This window comes from Ciconia boyciana, chromosome 7, assembly GCF_034638445.1.
Source record: "Ciconia boyciana chromosome 7, ASM3463844v1, whole genome shotgun sequence".
In the NCBI taxonomy this organism is placed as follows: domain Eukaryota; kingdom Metazoa; phylum Chordata; class Aves; order Ciconiiformes; family Ciconiidae; genus Ciconia; species Ciconia boyciana.
Genome location: NC_132940.1, coordinates 40,323,035 through 40,342,507, shown reverse-complemented (window position 1 = coordinate 40,342,507; position 19,473 = coordinate 40,323,035). Strand labels below are relative to the sequence as shown.

Here is a 19,473-nt window from a genome sequence, read left to right as displayed (position 1 = left end):
GTTTAAGAGAGAGCCAGCTTCCTCCCTTTGAAGTCGTGGGAAATCTCACCTCTTATTGAAAGGTTTATTGCTATGGCACTTCAGAGAAGAAAAAGTGGAAGACTCTCCAACATGCTGGGCAGCAGAAAATGCTACAGAAAATTATAATTAATTTGATCCATGTCCCTAGTAACTATCTTTCTCTCTTCACAGTGTTTTCACAATACCTGTGGCACGGAGCTTTGAGGACAAAGAAAAGGGTTAGTCAAGGATGCATGACAACACCCAACAGCAGTACAAACGTACAGGAAATCAAGCTGTACTTTGTACACCGATTTACACAAGACCTCACTACTTGCCTGTAAGCAAGGAATGAATTAATAAGGAGTTAAAGAGAAAAAGGATGTCTAGGAAAGAAGGAAAGAATTAACTCAGCAAACACGACACTTGTCAGTGCTCACTGTGATTTGCTACCTGCTGTTTCTGCTTCAGGGTGATGTGCTCCTGACAGTTCAGAGCAAACAGCACGTACACAGCTCTTACGATTCACATCATTATGAATGCATAGTAACTGCAAGAGTTGTGCCCTTAGAAACTCAGGAGGATCTTCAGGAGAGGAAGGCTAGCAAAGCTGTAACAAGTTTTAGGCAGGATCCAGGCAGTTGTCTCCAGGTAGAGCCCTGATCTGGGAAATGTACCAAGTCATGTGCAATCTCAGAGTGCATATTGGCTGGTCGGTTACTGGGTAAATGCAGATTTTAACTCCCTGAAAGCTGCTCGGCGGTGTTTCCTTTCCTCCTCTTCCCGCTTTCGCTCATCCTGCTCAGCTTTTATCTCTGCTTCAAATTTACTGGCTGAAGAGAGAGCTTGAACCTTTACAAGAGAGAAAATAAAAGAGCATTAAGCCTTACATCAGAGGGAGAGCCAGAGCGTGAACTACTCCCAGATGAGCAACGCAGAACTGTTTGCTGCACCTCCCAGCGCTTGCTGGGAAGCTCTGTCAGGATGGGTCAAGTATTAATTACACTGCAGTGCTTGGGTATTTACACCCAATACCTGTTAGCTCACTTGACTAACATCAATAAAAGAAAGGTCGTTTACTAGTAAGTCACTAACAAGTGACGAAAACAATGCTGTCAGTACAGGGTCACATACATTCTTTCTGTAAGCAGGCAGCATAGCATAAGTTGTGAGTATACAGTGGGAGAAACTACTGCAGAAAACAGTTCTGAATCACAGCCAAATCTGAGAACATCATACTACGCCATGGATAATCTGCAGATCAAAGAGACATTGTTTATTTGCTGGCTATTTTTCTAGCTTTCATCTCAGTACATCTGCTGTGCAATAGCTGTGTTATGCTCTTGGGAAAAAAAACTTCTTATATAAACAAGCAGGATTATTTTCTCTCCAAGAAAGCTTTCAAAAAGGGTGCTTTGTCAGCTTCAAATGGTGCAAAGCTCTTTCTGCCAACCCCAGGACCCTGCAGAACAATTTTGATTCCAAAGGAGCTGCTCGAGAAAGAGATGTCTGAAATCCTATACTCCAAAATACTCCATTCACCACTGAACTCAGAGTGTTCAGACTGAGGGAGGTTTTGCAAAATGGGAAACTCAGTCCCATTAGTTGCCAGGACACTTTTGTCTTTAAAAGCAGTCAGCCAACTAGTCCCATAGAGCTCCCAGCCACAGGGCACAGGTCAGACAGTCAGCTCTACCAGGGTGAGACCCACAGCAGAGAGGGTGAATTAAGTCATTCTAGCGTTGACTGATGTGCAGAGGAAGGCTGTAGCAGGAGTCCAACATAAGGTTTGAAGGGAAAAGCTATGGCTGAGTTTAGAGGGCAGGGGCATAAAATATGCATCCTTTTAGCTAGGGAGAAATCTGGTGGTATCTTCTATTGAAAAGCAAGCACAGTCAGTGTTTCAGTGGCAATTAAGGCCTGTGTGCAGAGCTTTTTCGTGTTCCCCCATGCCACACCATACCTTAGCTTCAAAGAAGTTCTTGGCTCCTTTGACTCCCTCAATGGAGACATCTATCTCTGACAGCTTTGCAAGAGTCAACAGGCCGCTGTCCTCCTCGAGTTCACCAGCTGCAGCTTTATGGAAAATCAGCAGGAACTAGCAAGACAGAGAGGAAACATTCAAGTTCTTCACTGAGGCTCAAACAACTTAAAATGCAAACAGCACAGACATTTACCTGGAGGGGGGCTGGAATTTACATTTCTGAGCAGAGGAAACCAGGTCTATATAAATGAAGTGGCACCATGCAACTTGTGCTCCAGTGCCCTGGCTCTGGTACACAGCCCTGCTGGACTAAGAGGTAGAAATCTCATAGGAAGAGGGTTTTCTGGGGAGCAGAGCCCTGGTGAAGCACAGCTCCTACCAAGCCTGGGCTGCTACATGGCCAGAGGAAGGAGGCCACCTCTCCACCTGCCTAGTACAACCATATGGTGGGCTCAGATACACATCTTTATGTCCCCACACCCTAATGGTGTATTCACAAGCCCCCCACCAGCTTCCCCAGTGTTCTGAGGGCTCAGATCACATCCCATGACAACAAAAGCAGGGCAAAGATGGCCCTGGCTCACACCTGAACCCCAGGCTCCCTGGACTGAGGTGCCAGTGCAATCCTGTTAAGAGAGAACAGCAGCCCAAGTGTGTGCACTTGAAAGGGATCTGGGGACTGCCTGGCTGCTATGAACCCTGCCTTCTGTCCTTCCCAAGCCCTATGGTCCACACAGTATGGGAGGGGAAACAAATGCACCAGGAGAACAGAACATAGTTACTTCAACTGGTCCCTTGTCTAGGGCATGGGAAAAATTACTTAAATCAACCCCTGGAGCTATGCCTCAGCCTGTTCCAGGGAACCCCGGCTGGTTTCACTAAGGTGAGCAAAGCCTATGTATTCCTGTCGTGCCCATTAAATAACATAACAGGAGCGCTTCTCTAAGACCTGTCAGAGGCATGCCCTTGTGATAGTCAGAGTGGCTTGAATGAATGTCCACAAGAGCAACTGGCTTTGAAACCTTTGTCCTGCAGTGGACCATAGACATTTAACAAATCCAGAGTCACTACAGCAGAGTGCATATTAGCAAGTGAATTGCAAAAGGAAACAAACAAAAAAAGAGCCATATTACCCTCCAGGAAAGCACAGGTTTTTTCCTGAAGGAACAAGACCTGCCTGCTCAAAAATAAAGACCTCTGCACCACCTTCAACCTGCAACTGAACTCCAGGTTAAAATGTGGATGCTCTGTGCATAATTTCAGAGGTCCTGTAACTCCCTGCTATTCTTGGCCACCCCAGGAGGTGTCTCAACGCTCACCCCAGTGCAGGAAGAACAGAGACAGGGACAAGTCACTCGGGTACAGAAGGAGCACAAGCAACAAAGCTGCACCACTTCAGTCCAGGGCAGAGGGCTGCAAATACCACGTAGGGTTGCCCTGAAATCCATTTGCACAGGAACATCAAATATCTCTCGTGCTTGCTCCTCAGACTGCCAGGCTTGGGACTTTGCTTCTTCCTACAGAGAGCCTGAGCTGTCCCGGAGGAGGGCAGCAGAGTCCCAGCATCCACACTAAGCCAGCCCCTAATGTGCTCGCCTGCTTCAAGTTGCTCACAGAAGCTGGTGGAGACGCAAGAGTTTGGGAAGGCCTCCCATGGGGAAGGGTGTGGAGATGACGGCAGCACTGGCTGCCCTCTCGCAGAGGCAGCGTCACGAGGCATTGCTTCATGCAATGGCCTTGTAACCCATGTGTGCTCAGCACAGAGCAGCCAGAAAGCAGGCTGTGCTTGGGGAGGGAATTCTTCCCCCTTCAAACACATGTAAGAAGTTTAATGATGCTCTGCTGAATAGGCAGAACATCCTGCTCAGAAAGAAACCAAATCCTCCCCAAGATATCCTCTCCCTCTGCTCAGATCCACTAGGCTCAGGCTAGTTCCTCTCCTCCTCCACCACCAAGCATGGAGACACAGAGGGCTGGCAGCCAGGCTGGCATTAGTCATGGTTCCTCCTCACAGTTTCTGCTCCACCCTGCGAGTCCCACTTCCTGGCATCAGAAAAGGGCAGCAGAGGCAGCACAATCCTGAGGTCTGGTACAGCTGTTGCCTGGGGAGGGACTGGAAACACCCAGTCATGAGTACAAGTGTGCGTGAATCATCCTGAAACTAGGGGATGGGGCAGCAATCCTCCTGTGGAATATTGGCTGCTGCGGCCAGGAAGCTGAGCTCAAGGAATCCAGGGACTGACCAGTTAGGGCAGACACGGCATAATATCAGCCCCAAGGACTCAGCAAGGTGGACCAGGGGACATCATGCTGGTTTCCACAGGAGCTCAGGAACAATCCTTTCTCATGTAAGCACACCCCCTGCAGCACACCTCACCAGTTATTTGCCCTGAGGCATCGGTCCTCACTAACTAGAGAAATCCAGGAATCTGCATTCAGTTTCCCAATGAGCTCCCATTCCCAGCCCATCTCACACCCTTGCTGGCCTCAGGACACATTGCATGCAGCTAAGCCTCAGGGAAATGTCAATAGAGAACCAAAAGTGAATAATGTTGGTACTTTTAAAAACCCTGCCTCTCAAGGAGGAGATGACACACGCTTTCCACCCCACTAACCTCATAAGACATAAGAGATGTATCTGCTCTCATGTCTTTCATGATTTAAGACCCACCCCATGGTGCCAGGTTTCAAAGCGATGCTGCAGTTACGCAGCCCCACCAGGCACTGTGCTGGCCTCAGGAATGCGAGGGAAGGTACAGGACTGACTGGCAACAGCAGCCTTGCAGCAGCTTGCCAGAAAAGCAGTGCCACCCAAGGCTGTGGTTTGCACCAACCTTGCTAGCAAACACATGATGTGGGTCAGCATTTAAGCTGGTACAGGCATGGGGGCCAGTGGGCAGATTTTTGCAGGTTCTAGATAGCAGCTACAATTAGACATTATTATTATAGCAATTAACTCTGGTTTCCTGTGGTAATGACAGAACTAGACAGTCAGAGGTGGTTTCCACCCCTCCACTGTACCTAATCTTTTTAAGCCTAAATTTCTTTGCTTGAGTCATGGAGGGAGTCTTGTGCAGTTAATTGTTGGTGTATTGATGGATGCTCAGAGGTCAATGGTAGAAGGCAGCTTTCCTAACGGGGCCAGTGGTTCAGCAGCAGCAAGTCAGAGCCATACAAGCCTGCTTTCCAGGCAACAGCTTACATGGGAAGAGAGGACATGACACTACTCAAAGCAGCAACAAAAGGTGACCTATTGCAAGTGAAAGAGGTCCTTATGAATTCTCTGGCCAGGCCACAAGAAGCACATCTTCAGGCAGGTATGTCAGGACTTTATATTCTCTGGAGAGGCAGACAGGAGCACTCCAGTGCTCGAGTTACACCCTGCTGAGTTCAGACACTTACTTAAACCAGGGTTTCTTCTTCTGTTGTCAGAGTGCCCCAAGTCAGCTTGGTCACCCACCATGTGCTTGCTTGTCACCACCAACTGAAGCGGAGTGGGGCAGGGCTATGGGCTGGTTCGGGCCTCCTCACCCACCGGGAAACCTGCCTCCCTGCCAGCCCTCTGCCCGAACACAGCACATCTGCAACAAGGCAAGAAGCATCCTGCTCCTCTCTACCACAGGATGCTTTGGGTACATGCCAAAGCTGCTGTGTAATTTGTCCCCAGAGCTCTGCCAGTGACACTCCTTCATTCCAATCCATGTGCCACTCAAGCTTGCATTTGCTTGACTATCGTTTTGCATCTGGCAAGAAGCTACAACAGCACCAGCTGCCACACACTGCCTGCCAAGGGCTGGCAGCACGGGCAGCCCATACCGGCTGACAGGCAGCCGTGCATGGGGCTGTGCTCCAAACAGGTGGTGGCAGAAGAGGAGCTGCTCTGCCACTTGTGCTGCACCACTGGTGCCAGGACACCACAGCATCTTCCAGAGCCTTAGGGATAAAGGCACTTCTCTTTCACAGGAGAGCGCCCCTGCAGCAAGCCCAGAGGCTGTCCCCAGCTCTTCAACCGGGTGAAGGGTGGCCCAGGGGGCACACAGAGAGTGCTCCTCCAGCCCATGCAGTGATTTGGCAATTGCAGCCAAGGGCAACCTGGAGCCAAGGGCATGGAGCTCTTCCTGCTCTGCTGGATTCTTTGCTACCCCAGGTTCACCTCTGACCAGCACGTCTCCTTTCCTGCCCAGAGCAGCTGCCAGCTTAGGGCTTTGCTGGTGTGAACTGACAGGCTCTCACTTCCCAGATTTGCTTGTCTTTCCCCCTTCTATGGGCCAGGCCCTGTAACCCAATGGTCTTAGGCCTCTGTCTTCTAGTGCTGCCCTCTTGCAGTGAAAGAAATGCAACAAAACCCCTGGGGGACGAAAGCAGGGGGAGATGGCGTGACGTGCCAGCAGAGAGATGGTGCAGCAGCTCTGCAAGCTGCCAGTCACCCTTCACACCCTGACCAGCCCAGCTGGTCATGGGCCCTGGCTGGTCATCCTCCCTCCCAGGCACTGACAAAGGTCCCAGTACTTCCAAGATTAAGACCTTGATGTCCTGAGCTGTGGAGAGCTCTGCACCTCATCTCCACAACCAAGCCTACACCCTGCAAGAGGCGTGGTGAGAGCATAGCCCCGGCAGAAACAAGGGAGCCCAGCTGCTCGGGGCCCATTGCAGCTGTCCCCTGGGGCAGGAGGAAGTGGGACAGCAGCACAGCCCCCACAGCCGCTGCAGGACACAAGCAGTGCCGGTCCTCCTGCTGCCTAAGGGGCTGTCGGTTAATTCAGAAAGCCACAGTGTGACATACACTTCTGACAGACAGCAATCAAAGCCTGGGAGGAGGAGATGATTCAACAGGAGGTTTTGGTATCTGGGCTCCCCCTTCCTGCTGAGATGAGTTGGGTACCCCTGAGTGCATGCAGGTCACTGCTCAAATTCCCTCCCTTCCTCCACCTGGCAGCAGATCCTGGCCTGCCCACACTGCTCCCAGCAGTCTCAGCACAGCAGCGACAGACAGACCTGTTCGCTGTGTGTCCCTGCTGAGCCAGCATGCAGTACCGAACTGCTGCATCACCACGTTTATTCCTTGCTGCAGGGAGGTGACCACCCCTCGTGAAGCTTGCCATGGCTGGTCACTGCATGATGCAGAGAGGGACCAAATATAACCTGGAAGAGGAAGCCTCCTGCACCCCATGAGACCAGCTGCTCTGAGCAGAGCCCTTCCCCTGCACCTGAAATGAGGCCTGAGCCACTCTACCACAGGAGCCCAGCAACAAGACCTTGTGACTGAAGGGACATGCCACCTCCAGCTACAGCAGGAAGCTCTGTCAGCACTCTGTCAGGCAGTTGCAGCAGGACTCAAATGCACTCCCAAAGCAGGCAGAGAGGTTGGAGAGCTTTGACATCAGGTACCATTACTGCCACGTGGAGATGGATACTGACAGTGGTCCACACCTCGAGCTCCTCATGGCATGGGGAAGCTCACCTGCTTCTCCTCTGCACCCCACAGCTGGAGAAACAGAGGGAACAGTGCTACCTACAGCTGGAGTACAGGGCCTGGCTGCCTCCTCAGGCTGCCTCCTGTGGCTGCCCTGCAGCCACATCCCTGTCTGCTCCCACAGCCACCCTCACCTCACGGAAGCTGAGCTTCCCATCAAAGTCTTCATCCACCTCCTTGATCATGTTCTTCAGCCCCAGGTGGGTCTGCGGGGCTCCCAGCTTTTCCATCATCAGCTTCAGCTCCATCAGGTCGATGTACCCGTCCCGTCCTGAGTCATACCTGCAGGGTGCAAAGGGGAGGCAGTCAGCCCTCATCATCCCCCATATCCATCTTCCCAGAAGAGGAACCATGCAAATGGATAAAGTCGTGGGGTGGTTCAAAGCTTGGAGAAGAGGGGAAGCTGCACAATGTGGCCAGTGCTGAGCTATAATAAGCTCAGGGAAGTAGCAGGCAGCTTTCAGAGCAGTCTCAGAGAGAGAAGTGCTCAGGGGATCTCAGACCAAACTACCCACACAGAACGAGCACGGAGGAACTCAGCTTATCCCAGTGTTATTTCCATCTCACCCACTTTCGTGTCCAGCACAAAGCGTGTCCAGCACTTACACACAGCTTACACCATGCACCAGCACGGTGAGGCAAAGGCATGCCGGAGTCAGCTGCTGCCAGGTCTCCTGCTCATTTAGAGGAGAAACAGGGAGCAGAGATCAACCAGAACCTCGCAGCAGAAAGCAGCTATCTTTCTTTGTAAGCAACACACACCCCCTCTACCTGTTAAGATCTTACCTCTCCGAAATGGTTTTGTACAACACGAGCACCATGCTTCAGGGCAGCTGTTTATTCAGTGTCCCCAGGGCAGAGCAGAAAGGCAGTCCTGGGGGAGCACAGCAATCCTAGCTGGTGCCGGGGGCTGCACCACAGGGCCAGGCTGGCAGAGGAAACCAGTGCTCACCTCTAGGAGCAAGACTGGAGTGGGACCACACTCCCAATGGAGCACAAAGGACAGCAAGGACTCTCTGCAGGAGAAGAGAGCACCCATGCAAGGGGCAGAGTGCTTTAGGGTTGGGGAGGCAGTGATCTGCCATGCTCAGCCTGGGACCGTGCACTGTTCCTCCCCTGACATCTGCTGCGGGTATGAGTAAAGCATCCAGCCCACTCAGCAATCAGCACTTCACACCCACCAGGGCCATTACTGGGTTTCAAAGTCCAAAGGCTGGAGGGCTGGGCGCTCCGCTATCAGACAGCCCATCAACAGCCCTCCCTCATCCTGGTCCTGCCATCAGGGTCCAGCACAGAGCTGGGGGCTCACATGGGAGGACGGGGCAGGGTCTGCCAGGCTGGACTGAGCCCCAGTGCACAGCCTGCCACCGCCCCCTTGCTACCAGCTCAACCCTGACAGAGTTAAATCCTTTCAACCATTCAGAAAGGAAACCCCAGGCATGGCGCTGCAGCTTTCCTGTTGGCAGGAACTGGTTAAATCCTCCCACCCACCATCTTTCATTGACTGTTAGCTCTATTCCAAAGAAATGAGCGCTGTAGCTGTCCCAGACCAAGACCTGCACAGTTGTGGTTACCCTGGAAGAAAGCCCTTTCCAGCTGAGAAACCTCCCAGCCGCAGAGGAAGCTGTGGCAGAGGAAGGCATGAACAAAGCCGCTGGCCCTGAGCTGCTCACAGGCGTGGGCAGTGTGAGGCAGGGATGCAGCCAAGAGCTCTGCCCCTGCCTCCACAAGCATGGGCACAGGGTGCTTTTCCCCCAAACTGGGGTGGCCTCCGTGGCTTTCCAGAGTTCCACCACCTCCACAACCATTTTTTATACTCTCTGTGCCTCTTTGTTTCCAAGGGTCCCAGGCCCAAGAGACCCCAAATGACAGGGACGTCACCAGCAGGCTGGCGTGCAGCCCCTGCTACCAATCTGCCTGCACACTCTGCACCCAGCAAACCCGTGAGCCCACCAGGCCAGACAGCTTTCTGGAAAATTAGGAAATAAACCCCCGTCGGAGCAGAAACCCAGTCACAGACCTGAGACGTCACAGGGAAGAAAGGCGTCAGTTAATTAAGGCACACGTTCACAGCATTACCCAGCCCAGCTCCGAGATACACTTTCAAGACCTCACAGAAGCATAATAAGTCCAATATTTAATTGTCAATTTGCTTCTCCTTTAAGTTTGGGAGAAAGGGTGTGGAGCCATTCCTCCAAAGTAAGACACCTGGAGAGGCAGTGCCTTTGATCAGATGAAGCAGCAAAGCAAAGCAGGGAGGCACTTGGGACTGGGTTTTTTTTTTTGGCCCCAGCAAGGTCACGCTGCCCTTTGGCTGGGTGCGGAAGCAGGATGACACCGAGGTCCCCAACCAAGGACTGCCCATCTGGACAGGGGGTCAGGACACGGCCCAGCTGCTCTTGGAAGCGCTGGGCAATGGAGATGAAGGCAGAAGGAGGGCACAAGCCCAGCCCGCGCCTGCCGTGCTCATCTCACCCTTCTGCTACAGACGCTACCCACAGGCAAACGCCAGCCCTCAGTGCCTGCCCTGGCACAGAGCCCAGGGGCAAAGTGCTGTCCCGAAAGGGTTAAGTGTGGGGCACGGCTTCAGGGCTCATCATCCCTGCAGAAAGGCAGCACAAAGCCAGGACTGTGAGAAATGTGGTCTTGCCAGCAGTGGGCCACGGTGGCAGAGCAGCACGCTGTACCAGCCACACAATGGGTGTTGAGCACGCTGGGCCAGGGTACAGCTGGCACCGAGATGCATCCCAAAATCAGGTTATCAGTCCCTCATGGTTGGGGACAGCCACAGAGAGGGATGCTGAAGCCCCTGGATGCTCAGTGCCAGCCCCGCAGAGCAACGGCAGCACCCTGCAAACTGCTGCATTCCCTCCCCACCCCCGCTTGCCTCCTAAAACAGCCCGAGTATTTTAGGACCTGGGTACAGCCACTCGGCTGCCACTGAGCCGAGCAGCCAGACTATTTAGGGAGAGGCGTATTTATAGGCCATGAGAGACGGCGCAATTCATTCCCCACCACCCCCCTGCAGGCACAGGCACTCGGCGCAACAGGGCACAGCACAGGCTGCACCTTCTTGGTCGGCCGATGCTCCCAGCACACCTCAGCCCTACCAAAAACCCCACTGTCTGCCTTTTGGGAGCTCCCTTTCAGGGCTCAGGGCTCCAGCCAGCCCCTGATAGCACTCACACCCATTTCACTGCCTGCAGAGCAGCCCTGTCCCAGTGATGGGCACTGGTCAGCCCTCACAGGCAGCACAGGCAGAGCTGGAGGAGGGCACCAGGGCAAGTTTGGTGCCTAAAAGCATCCCAGCATCCCGGGAAGCTGTCCCGGCCTGTACTCCAGGAGTGGCACAGCAAGAGTGCGCAGCACTCGGGTGCCTTGCCAGCCCTCCCAGTCCCACCATCACCCGCTGTCCCGCCATGACACCGGAACTTTGCTTCCTTTAGGCTCAAAGCTCCCCGGGCCGTGAGCCAAGCCTCACCCTGGTGACACACAGGCCTTACAGACAGAGAGGCTCTCACACCAGTGAGTGAAGACGTCTCATGTCACAGGCAGGCAATTCCAGCAGCAAGTCAGTGCCACAGCCATGGTGGGTCCCCACCTGTGACAGATGGGATGCCGCAGGCAGCTATGAGCACCATGGCCGGCAGGATAAGGCTTCGCAGCGCCGCCACAGCAGCATTCCTGGCAGCAGATGAGACACAGGCAACGGCTGCCAAAATCTGCTACAAGGATGCACCCAGATTCCCACGCTGGCTCACTTCCACCCAGGCTGCAGAGCATGCCCGGCTGCCGAAGCGCTGGGGGAGGAAAGCAGGAGCAGAAATTGGGGTGGGAAGGAGGGAATACTTGCTGAACAGACTTGCTTAAGAGTAAGAAGTGTGTTACACACAATTACTGCCCGAGTACAATCACTGTACTGGTGTTACGCAGCATAGCTGGGGGGGTTACACCGCAGAAGAAAGAGGGATCAGAAAGTGAGGAGAAAGGAGATGCTGAGGACTGCATCACCCGTACTGACTCTGCAGTCACCTCCCAGCTGCCTGACAAACCCCAAGGAAAAAAAAAAAAAAGGATAGTTGAATGAGAAATCCCAAATCCTGAAGGATCAAAGAGCAGTTTCTAAACATTCACACTTCTTGAGAAAGGCTGGAAAGAAAACCTGCCCTCCCTGTACGCGCTCGCTGTACCTGAGCTTGTTCCACATGCTACGGGCACCTGTACTTTGATCTGCAGTTCCTGCATGCTGCAATGGCCTAATACAGGCTTTGAAATAAAGCAGTCAGAGTAATGGTGCTGAAGTAGTAATAATCGCCTCTTAAATATTTCAAAATCCTTTCTAAGTAGTACTTTATTCCCTCTGAGCATTGCATTTCACCTTACATGGAGATGGAGGTGCTGATCTCTTCTTCCTGGTATCCAGTGATAGGACACATGGGAAATGGTTCAAAGCTGCCTCAGGGGAGGCTCAGACTGGACATGAGGAAGCATTTCTTTACCAAGAGGGTCGTCAGACACTGGAACAGACTTCCTAGAGAGGAGGTGGATGCCCCAAGCCTGTCAGTGTTTAAGAGGCATTTGGACAATACCCTTAACATGCTTTAACTTTTGGGTCAGCCCTGAAGCGGTCAGGCAGTTGGACTACATGATCGTTGTAGGTCCCTTCCAACTGAAATGTTCTATTCTGTTGCCAAGAGCTTTGGAAACAATTCCTCCATATCGGGGTGGGGACAGGAACAGGCTCCTCAGCCACGCGCAGCTCTGTCCTCCCCAGCCCAGGCAGCAAGAGCTCTCCTGCTCTTCGAGGGACATGAGGGTGAGATGAAAGTCTCCCCCAGCAAGATCTCCTCCAAGATGCTGGGCAAGACCCCAAGGCACTGAAACCTGCAGGGCTCAGGCTGGGTGGCCAAGTCCCCATGGGGACAACCTCCCTGACCGCTGGGACTCCAGAGACAGCTGGTCACAGACCAGAGACAGCCGGTCACACCAGGAGCACGGAGTCCTGGAGTGAGCAGGTCTGCTGCAGTACATCAGACATGCCCCTCAGTACAGGGGCACCCAGCGAGGGGCTCCCAAGTGGCTCCAGGAGGGCAAGGGGACATCACAGCCTCTCCCACCAAGGCACAAGGCACTTGCGAAATGTGTGGGCAACACATGGAATTCCCTAAATACAAAAGCAATAGCAAGGCTGGAATTTCTCCACTCCCTCGCACCTTGCAGATGAAGCCGGTGGCTGTTTTCCTCCCCCCTACATCCCTCGGAAAGGTCACTCCCGCCAGGCACAGCCTCACAACCTGGCTTTCACACCCCCTCTGCCATTTCCCCAGACAAGATGGTACCAAGGGGAGCTGTGAGACTCCAGAGCTCCTGAGGGTTTGCTTGCAAGACTTGGGGAAGGGAGGTTATCATGGTTACCATAGTCCTCACACATTGTCAGAATAGGCAGCTAATTAGGTCACATTATATTTAGCCTGAGCTACAGACTTCCTGGTCCCTCTGCCAAAAAAAATACCCACCCCAAGAGCTGCCTGCACCCAGCAGCCCCAACATGCTCCTGCACAGCCCCAGCACCCACAGCAGATACCCACACCTCACCTCTGGGAGAATGGGGCTGAAATTGGGGGATGCTGCCAAGAGGAGGCTTGGGCAAGAGCAGGAAAAGTGAGCCCAACCGTGGCAGCAGGAGCAAGGAGCATTGTTTCTGCTTTGGAAGTATGCTCCTGGCACAGCCAGCAGCACACAACACCTGGATGGAGCACTGGATTTCAGGAAGTCCCATCTTCAGACGAGCGCTTTGCTCCACCCTGGCACAGGGTGGTCACAGCCACCAGCCGTACCATGGGACACCCTGACAGACAGCAGAACAGCTGCTGTCACCAGCAACTCCCTCTTCCTGGCTGGAGCGCCCTGACCCAGTCCACACCGTGTCCAGGTCCCACAGGCTTAAGTTGAGTCCAAATTACAGATTTACAAGTCCCACTAAACTGATAAGAAATACTTTTGGATGGGAAGTCTCATACTGGAAACCTGGCATCCCGTGGCAGTGAGAAGACACATCCCTGTCTGTCAAAGGCTTGTTTTTTACCATTAGTAAGAAAGACCCTGGGTTGTGGTGGCCAGGGCCAATAAGCCATACAGAGAATAAAAGCCTTAATCACATTAACTCAAGCTCTGACTGGCAGGAATTAAGGGGAATATTTCCTTTCCTCATGCAGCACGTGGTATCGGCCAATACTTGAAATGGGTCGCTGGCAGCAGATGGAGCAAACGCCAGGTGCCTGTAACAGAGTGAAAACCAGTTTTCCGTCCGCCTGTCCGGGGAGCACAGGGGAGCACGCAGCCCAGCTTCTTCCTTTGGCACGGCTGGCCAGCGCTCAGCTGCAATAGTCCTCACAGGGCGCGCAATGTTTTCCAGCCACATTGACCAGCTGATTAGCATTCAACTGCAAAGCCTAGGTTTCCCTGCTTACAAGGCTGGCGTTTAATGAGCTCATTGTTGAAAAATTCGGCTGCAGTTCAGCTCTTCCACTTTTTATTTCCCAAACCACCTCTGTTCCTTTCCTTATCCCTATTGAGGCAGTGCCGCTGCCCGCTCTGGGCTCTCACCCGCAGCTTTCTGGCGCTGCAGCTGCCAGCATTGTTTATCCTCCTGCTCTCGCAGTGCCACGTCTCAGGCCTCCACAGAGTGGGATCCCCTTTAACCGTTGTCAAAAGGGACACCGGAGCGAGCAGAGCAGCAGCCTTGCCCAGACCACTTCCCTTCCCACACCCAGCTGCTGAGGCATGCAACAAAGAACTCCGGTGAGCTCACAAAAGCCCATCGCCTGGTCTCCCGCAACGACAACCCCAGCTGTGGCCAGCAACACCCCACAAGTCAGGAGCTGGGAGCGTTCAACCAGGCCCTTGGTCTCCTCGCAGTGACCCCAGAGTGCCGAAGGCAGCTTTCAGGTAGGAGGAGGAAGACCTAACAAGTTACAAACACTGCTGCGGTCACCTCCCTAAGCTGAAGTAGGTCTTTGCACCTTGCCGTGACAGCCCACGTAGCGCCTCTGTGGCCCTGCCTCCTCATGCCTGGTGTCAGCTCACCCCCAGTCCGGCAGCCCTGCCTGCAGCTGGCTGGCACCTGCAGCTGCCTGCCCCCTCTCCTTGGGGCTGGGAGCATGTCAGTCCCCAGGAGCACAGGGTTTTGCGGTGCTTGAAGAAAACCTGAGTACAGGTAATCAAAGCTACTCAGGCACAGCCCAACTGCAGAAGCCAGCACAGGGCTCATGGGGAGAGACATGGGCTGGATCATGGCCCCGGGAAGGGCCAAGCCTTTCTGCTTACAGAAGCAGCTCTCCACATTGCCACCAGCAGCTTGACTTTAATACAAACCTTCCTGCCGGGAGGGGATCTCCATCCCAGCCCCCAGGAAGGAGGAGGCAAGAGGAAGCTGTGCTCTATCTTAATTTGGGTGCACGGGAGGGAGCACAAAGCCTGGCAAACAGAACTGTGGATGGAGCTACAGCACTGCCAGGCAGAGCCAGCAAAGCTGCTGGGGAAGCTCGGGGTCACAGCTGCTGAAGATAAATGTCCAGCACTGCTGCAAGGCCCTGGGACACAGACCCGCCAGGTGCCCCAGAGTGTGGAGCAGCAGCGCCTGTGCTCTCCCACCCCCCCATCCCACCCAGAGCGTCCCCCAAAGCCACAGCTCGCGGGTGCCACCACAAACAGCCATCATCCTGAACCCAGGTGGAGCAGGGGCAACCCCAGGCCGTGAGCTAAGCGCGGGACTGAGCTCCAGCCCCGAGTCCGAGGCGAACCCTACGAACTCTCCCAAAGCACAGGGACAACATGGGGATCAGATGGCGCGGGTAACCCGCCGCAGCTTCTTCCAGCCTGACCGCAAAACCGCGGAGAAATGCAAACATCTCGGCTAAGCGCAGGCAGCCTCTCTCCAGATGCCCCCCCGGGGAAAAGCGCTGGGAGGGTCTGCGGAGGGAAGGCAAAGCCCCACGCCCGACGGCAGAGCCCGCGGGTCGGGCAGGCGAGCCCGCAGCCCGCTCCTGCCCCCGGCGCCGCCCCGACCCGGCGAACCCCCGCGCCCGCCCCACTCACAGGCGGAACATGCGCTCCATGTCCTTGATCTGCCGGCGGCTGAACTCCTTGAACTCGGTGTAGGGGTTGAAGACGGCGGCCCGCCGGGGCTGCGCCGCCCCCTCGTTGATGTCCTGCCGCCGGCACAGCTTGGCGCTCAGCTCCGCGCCCGCGCTGGCCGTCAGGCAGCTCCGCTCCGCCTCGTCCCCGGCCGCCTCCTCGCCCCTGGCCGCCGCCGCCTCGCCCTCCACCGCCGCCGCCTCGCCCTCCACCGCCGCCCCGCTCTGCTCCAGCTGCAGCCGCCGCTGCAGCTTCTGCGCCAGCTCCTCCGAGGCCATGGCCCGGTGCTGCGCGGCGGCCGCGCTCCCGTCCCCCTCGGCTCCGCTCCGGCTGGGCCCGCCCGCCCCGGCCCGCAACTTTATTCCCTCACTTGGAGGGAGCGGGGCGGGACGGGGCGGGACGGGGCGGTGGTAGGCCGCGACGGGGCGGGCGCTTAAGGAGGCGCGGCGACGGCCATGGGGGTGGTGGGGGTCGTCCGCCCGTGGGGCGCGGCGTGGCGTGGCGTGGGGTGGCGGCGCTCCCCCCCGGGGCATCCCCACATGTGCACCCACAGTCGGGTGCAACCCCACAGGCTGGCCCTCTCACGTGTACCCGCTCCCACACGGGAATCACCCCCGCTCAGGTACACCCACACAGGCTGTCTCGCCACAGGTACCCACCTCCCCGGGCAGGGAACCCCCCACTCAATTACAACCCCATGGTCACCCTTCCACGCACCCCCCCACGGGCAGGGTCCCCCCAGGGAGCCCCCTGTGCCCCACACCAGGGAGCTATGCTGGCCCTGGGGCATACAGGCCATGTGCATCCCACAGCTGCTGCCTGCACCACACTGCTCCGTGGGTGAGACGAGCTCCCAGCCCAGTCCTGAGACAGCAGCCGGGCCCCGCCACCTCTCCAGGCACCCCACAGCCCACCCCACACCTGCAGGGACGGCAGAGGCCAGGCCTGCCCCGTGCCGGGGCAGAAGGACCCCTTAAGCCCCGCCATGCGCCTCCCCTCTCTTATCTCCTTGGGCTAAAATTAACCCAGGACAAAGCTCAGCTCAGCTCTGGGCTCCCCCTCCTTCTCCAGAGAGCGTGTAAGGCAGGCGGCCCCCTTCCACCACCCTGCTCCCCTTCCCCGGGCCAGTGCCCGGTGCCACCCCTGCTGTCCCCTGGGCTCTGCAGGGCACAGAGGTGTCCCTCCCAGGGCTGTCCATCCCTGGCCCCGCTGATAGTTGGCTGATGGTGTCTCCCGAGATGGGATTAGGGCTGGCGTGGGGTGGTTTACCGTGGCTGCTGATGGGATTTGCCCACCGGGGAGGAGGGGGGGAGGAAAGCACCGGCTCGGACACGCCACCTGCTTATGGCTCCCACGTGCCCAAGCTTGTGTGTCATGGGCAACCTGTACCAGCGGCTGTTATGTGGCTGTTTCACATCTCCAGGTGAGTAGTAAGCAGCTCTCTGACCCTACCACGATGTGGTGACCTACAGCTGACCCTCTTGGGCAAGTTCATTCCCACCAAACCTCCTCAGAAAATGACTGCTGAGGCCATTTGCAGCAACCCTGCCTGCTACCTGCTGCTGGGCAGCTCGGGGCTGCCCCAGCTCGGGTCGGGATGGCTGCAGGGTCACCACTGTGTGGGGCACAGGAAGGCCACTGCGGGTGTTTCACACCGGGACTGCCTGAAAACATGGCTGCTGAGTGGAAGTGACGGCATGTGCTGTGCCCACACTGCTTTGTCCTCAGACAGTGCCATGTCCGTGGTGGACAGCAGCTCCTTTCACCCTGGGAGCGTGGGGAAGAGACCTGGAAGATGATGATGGGTCTCTGGCCACCCTTGGACACTCACCACGCCAGAGGTGCTTGTGCGCTGCACACAGTCCAGAGACCTGAGTAAAACCAGGGTGAAAGTGCCAACAACGCAGCCAGGTCGCCATCTGCTGGAAATAAGTTTGTGGGGTATGAGATGGTTGGTAAATAAGATGAACACAGCAACACTCATCTGCAAACAGTAATCGGTACAGAGAGAGACAGCACAAAAACGAGGAATAGGAGTGTGGGATCCGTTAAGAGAATGCTGACGAGTATGTATGGCAGCAAAGCAGAAGCATACCACCACAATGTTGGGATATATTGGGGAATAGAAATCTGAGTAATGGCATTAGAAACCATAAATACATGGTGGGAGCGTGGCGGCGGTTGGGCGAGAGGGCTGTTGTCGGGGCAGGGTCTGGGGTGTATGGGGGGGTAACGTGCGTGTGTTGCTGCGGGGGTGGAGGCGGGGCAGGCGTCCGTCGTCTTGCGTGGCGTCGTGCCCCGTGGGTCGGTGGGGCCGTGGGGCGGGCTGGGAGCGTTGTTGCGGTTGGGCGCGAGGGCTGTTGGTGGGTCCGGGGTGCGGTGTTTGGGGGGCAAGGTGCGGGTGTTGCTGCGGGTGGTGGTGGTGCGCCGGGTATGGCTTGGGGTTGCGGGGCGCCGGGGGCCGTGGGGGTGGTCGCGCAGCGCGGGGTTGGAGCGTGGTGGGCGTTGGGCGAGGGGGCCGTCGGCGGGGCAGGAGGGCTGGTGTTTGCGGGGGAAGGTGCGGGCGTCGCTGTGGTCGGCGGTGGCGTGGCGGGTCCGATGCGGGGTGGCCGGGGCCTCGGGCCGCGGGCGGGTGGGTGCGTAGCGCGGGGCTGTAGCGTGGCGGCCTGTCCGCGAGAGGGCTTTTGTCGGGGCAGCGGGGCTGTTGTTTTGTGGGGCGCGTGCCGGTGTTGTCGCGGGTGGTGGTGGTGGGCGTTGTCGGGGCAGCGGGTGCGGTGTCGTGGGGGGTTGTCGCGGGTGGTGTTGTGGGTGGCGGCGGTTGTGCGTCGGGTATTGTCGCGGGGCGCGCGTCGCGGGTCCCGTGGGTGGTTGGGGCTGTGGCGTGGGGCGGGAGCGTGGTGTCGGGGAGGCGAGAGGGCTGTTGTCGGGGGAGGGGGTGCCTACGGCCATACCACCCTGAGAACGCCCGATCTCGTCTGATCTCGGAAGCTAAGCAGGGTCGGGCCCGGTTAGTACTTGGATGGGAGACCGCCTGGGAATACCGGGTGCTGTAGGCTTTTGCCGGGGTGCGGGGGCAGCCCCCGTTTTGTTGTTGGGGTGTTGCGGAGGGGAGGAGTGTGCGGGGCCACGTGCGTGCGTTGGTGCGGGGGGTTGCGGTGGGGCAGGGGGAGGTGGGGCTTGCGTGTCGGCCCGGCCCGCGGGTCGGAGGGTCTGCGGGGCGGGGTGGGAGGAGGGTGGCGGTTGGGCGAGGGGGCTGTTGTCGGGGCAGGGTCTGGGGTGTCTGGGGGGGTAACGTGCGTGTGTTGCTGCGGGGGTGGAGGCGGGGCAGGCGTCCGTCGTCTTGCGTGGCGTCGTGCCCCGTGGGTCGGTGGGGCCGTGGGGCGGGCTGGGAGCGTTGTTGCGGTTGGGCGCGAGGGCTGTTGGTGGGTCCGGGGGTGCGGTGTTTGGGGGGGCAAGGTGCGGGTGTTGCTGCGGGTGGTGGTGGTGCGCCGGGTATGGCTTGGGGTTGCGGGGCGCCGGGGGCCGTGGGGGTGGTCGCGCAGCGCGGGGTTGGAGCGTGGTGGGCGTTGGGCGAGGGGGCCGTCGGCGGGGCAGGAGGGCTGGTGTTTGCGGGGGAAGGTGCGGGCGTCGCTGTGGTCGGCGGTGGCGTGGCGGGTCCGATGCGGGGTGGCCGGGGCCTCGGGCCGCGGGCGGGTGGGTGCGTAGCGCGGGGCTGTAGCGTGGCGGCCTGTCCGCGAGAGGGCTTTTGTCGGGGCAGCGGGGCTGTTGTTTTGTGGGGGCGCGTGCGGGTGTTGTCGCGGGTGGTGGTGGTGGGCGTTGTCGGGGCAGCGGGTGCGGTGTCGTGGGGGGTTGTCGCGGGTGGTGTTGTGGGTGGCGGCGG

At 56.9% G+C, this 19,473-nt stretch overlaps 1 protein-coding gene and 1 non-coding gene across 2 annotated transcripts; one reads left to right on the top strand and one right to left on the bottom strand.

Moving 5' to 3' along the window:
* Positions 1–373: 373 nt before the first annotated feature.
* Positions 374–15,936, bottom strand: EFHD1 (EF-hand domain family member D1). The gene is made up of 4 exons (XM_072867857.1): positions 15,555–15,936; positions 7,592–7,739; positions 1,964–2,098; positions 374–852 (listed from the first exon to the last, which is right to left on the bottom strand). Exons 1-4 carry the CDS (start codon positions 15,869–15,871, stop codon positions 718–720), a joined length of 735 nt encoding a protein of 244 aa, XP_072723958.1. The 5' UTR covers positions 15,872–15,936; the 3' UTR covers positions 374–717.
* Positions 15,937–18,530: 2,594 nt separating this feature from the next.
* Positions 18,531–18,649, top strand: LOC140655083 (5S ribosomal RNA). The gene has a single exon (XR_012043658.1). It is a non-coding gene; the product is annotated as a 5S ribosomal RNA (ribosomal RNA).
* The last annotated feature ends 824 nt before the right edge of the window (positions 18,650–19,473 follow it).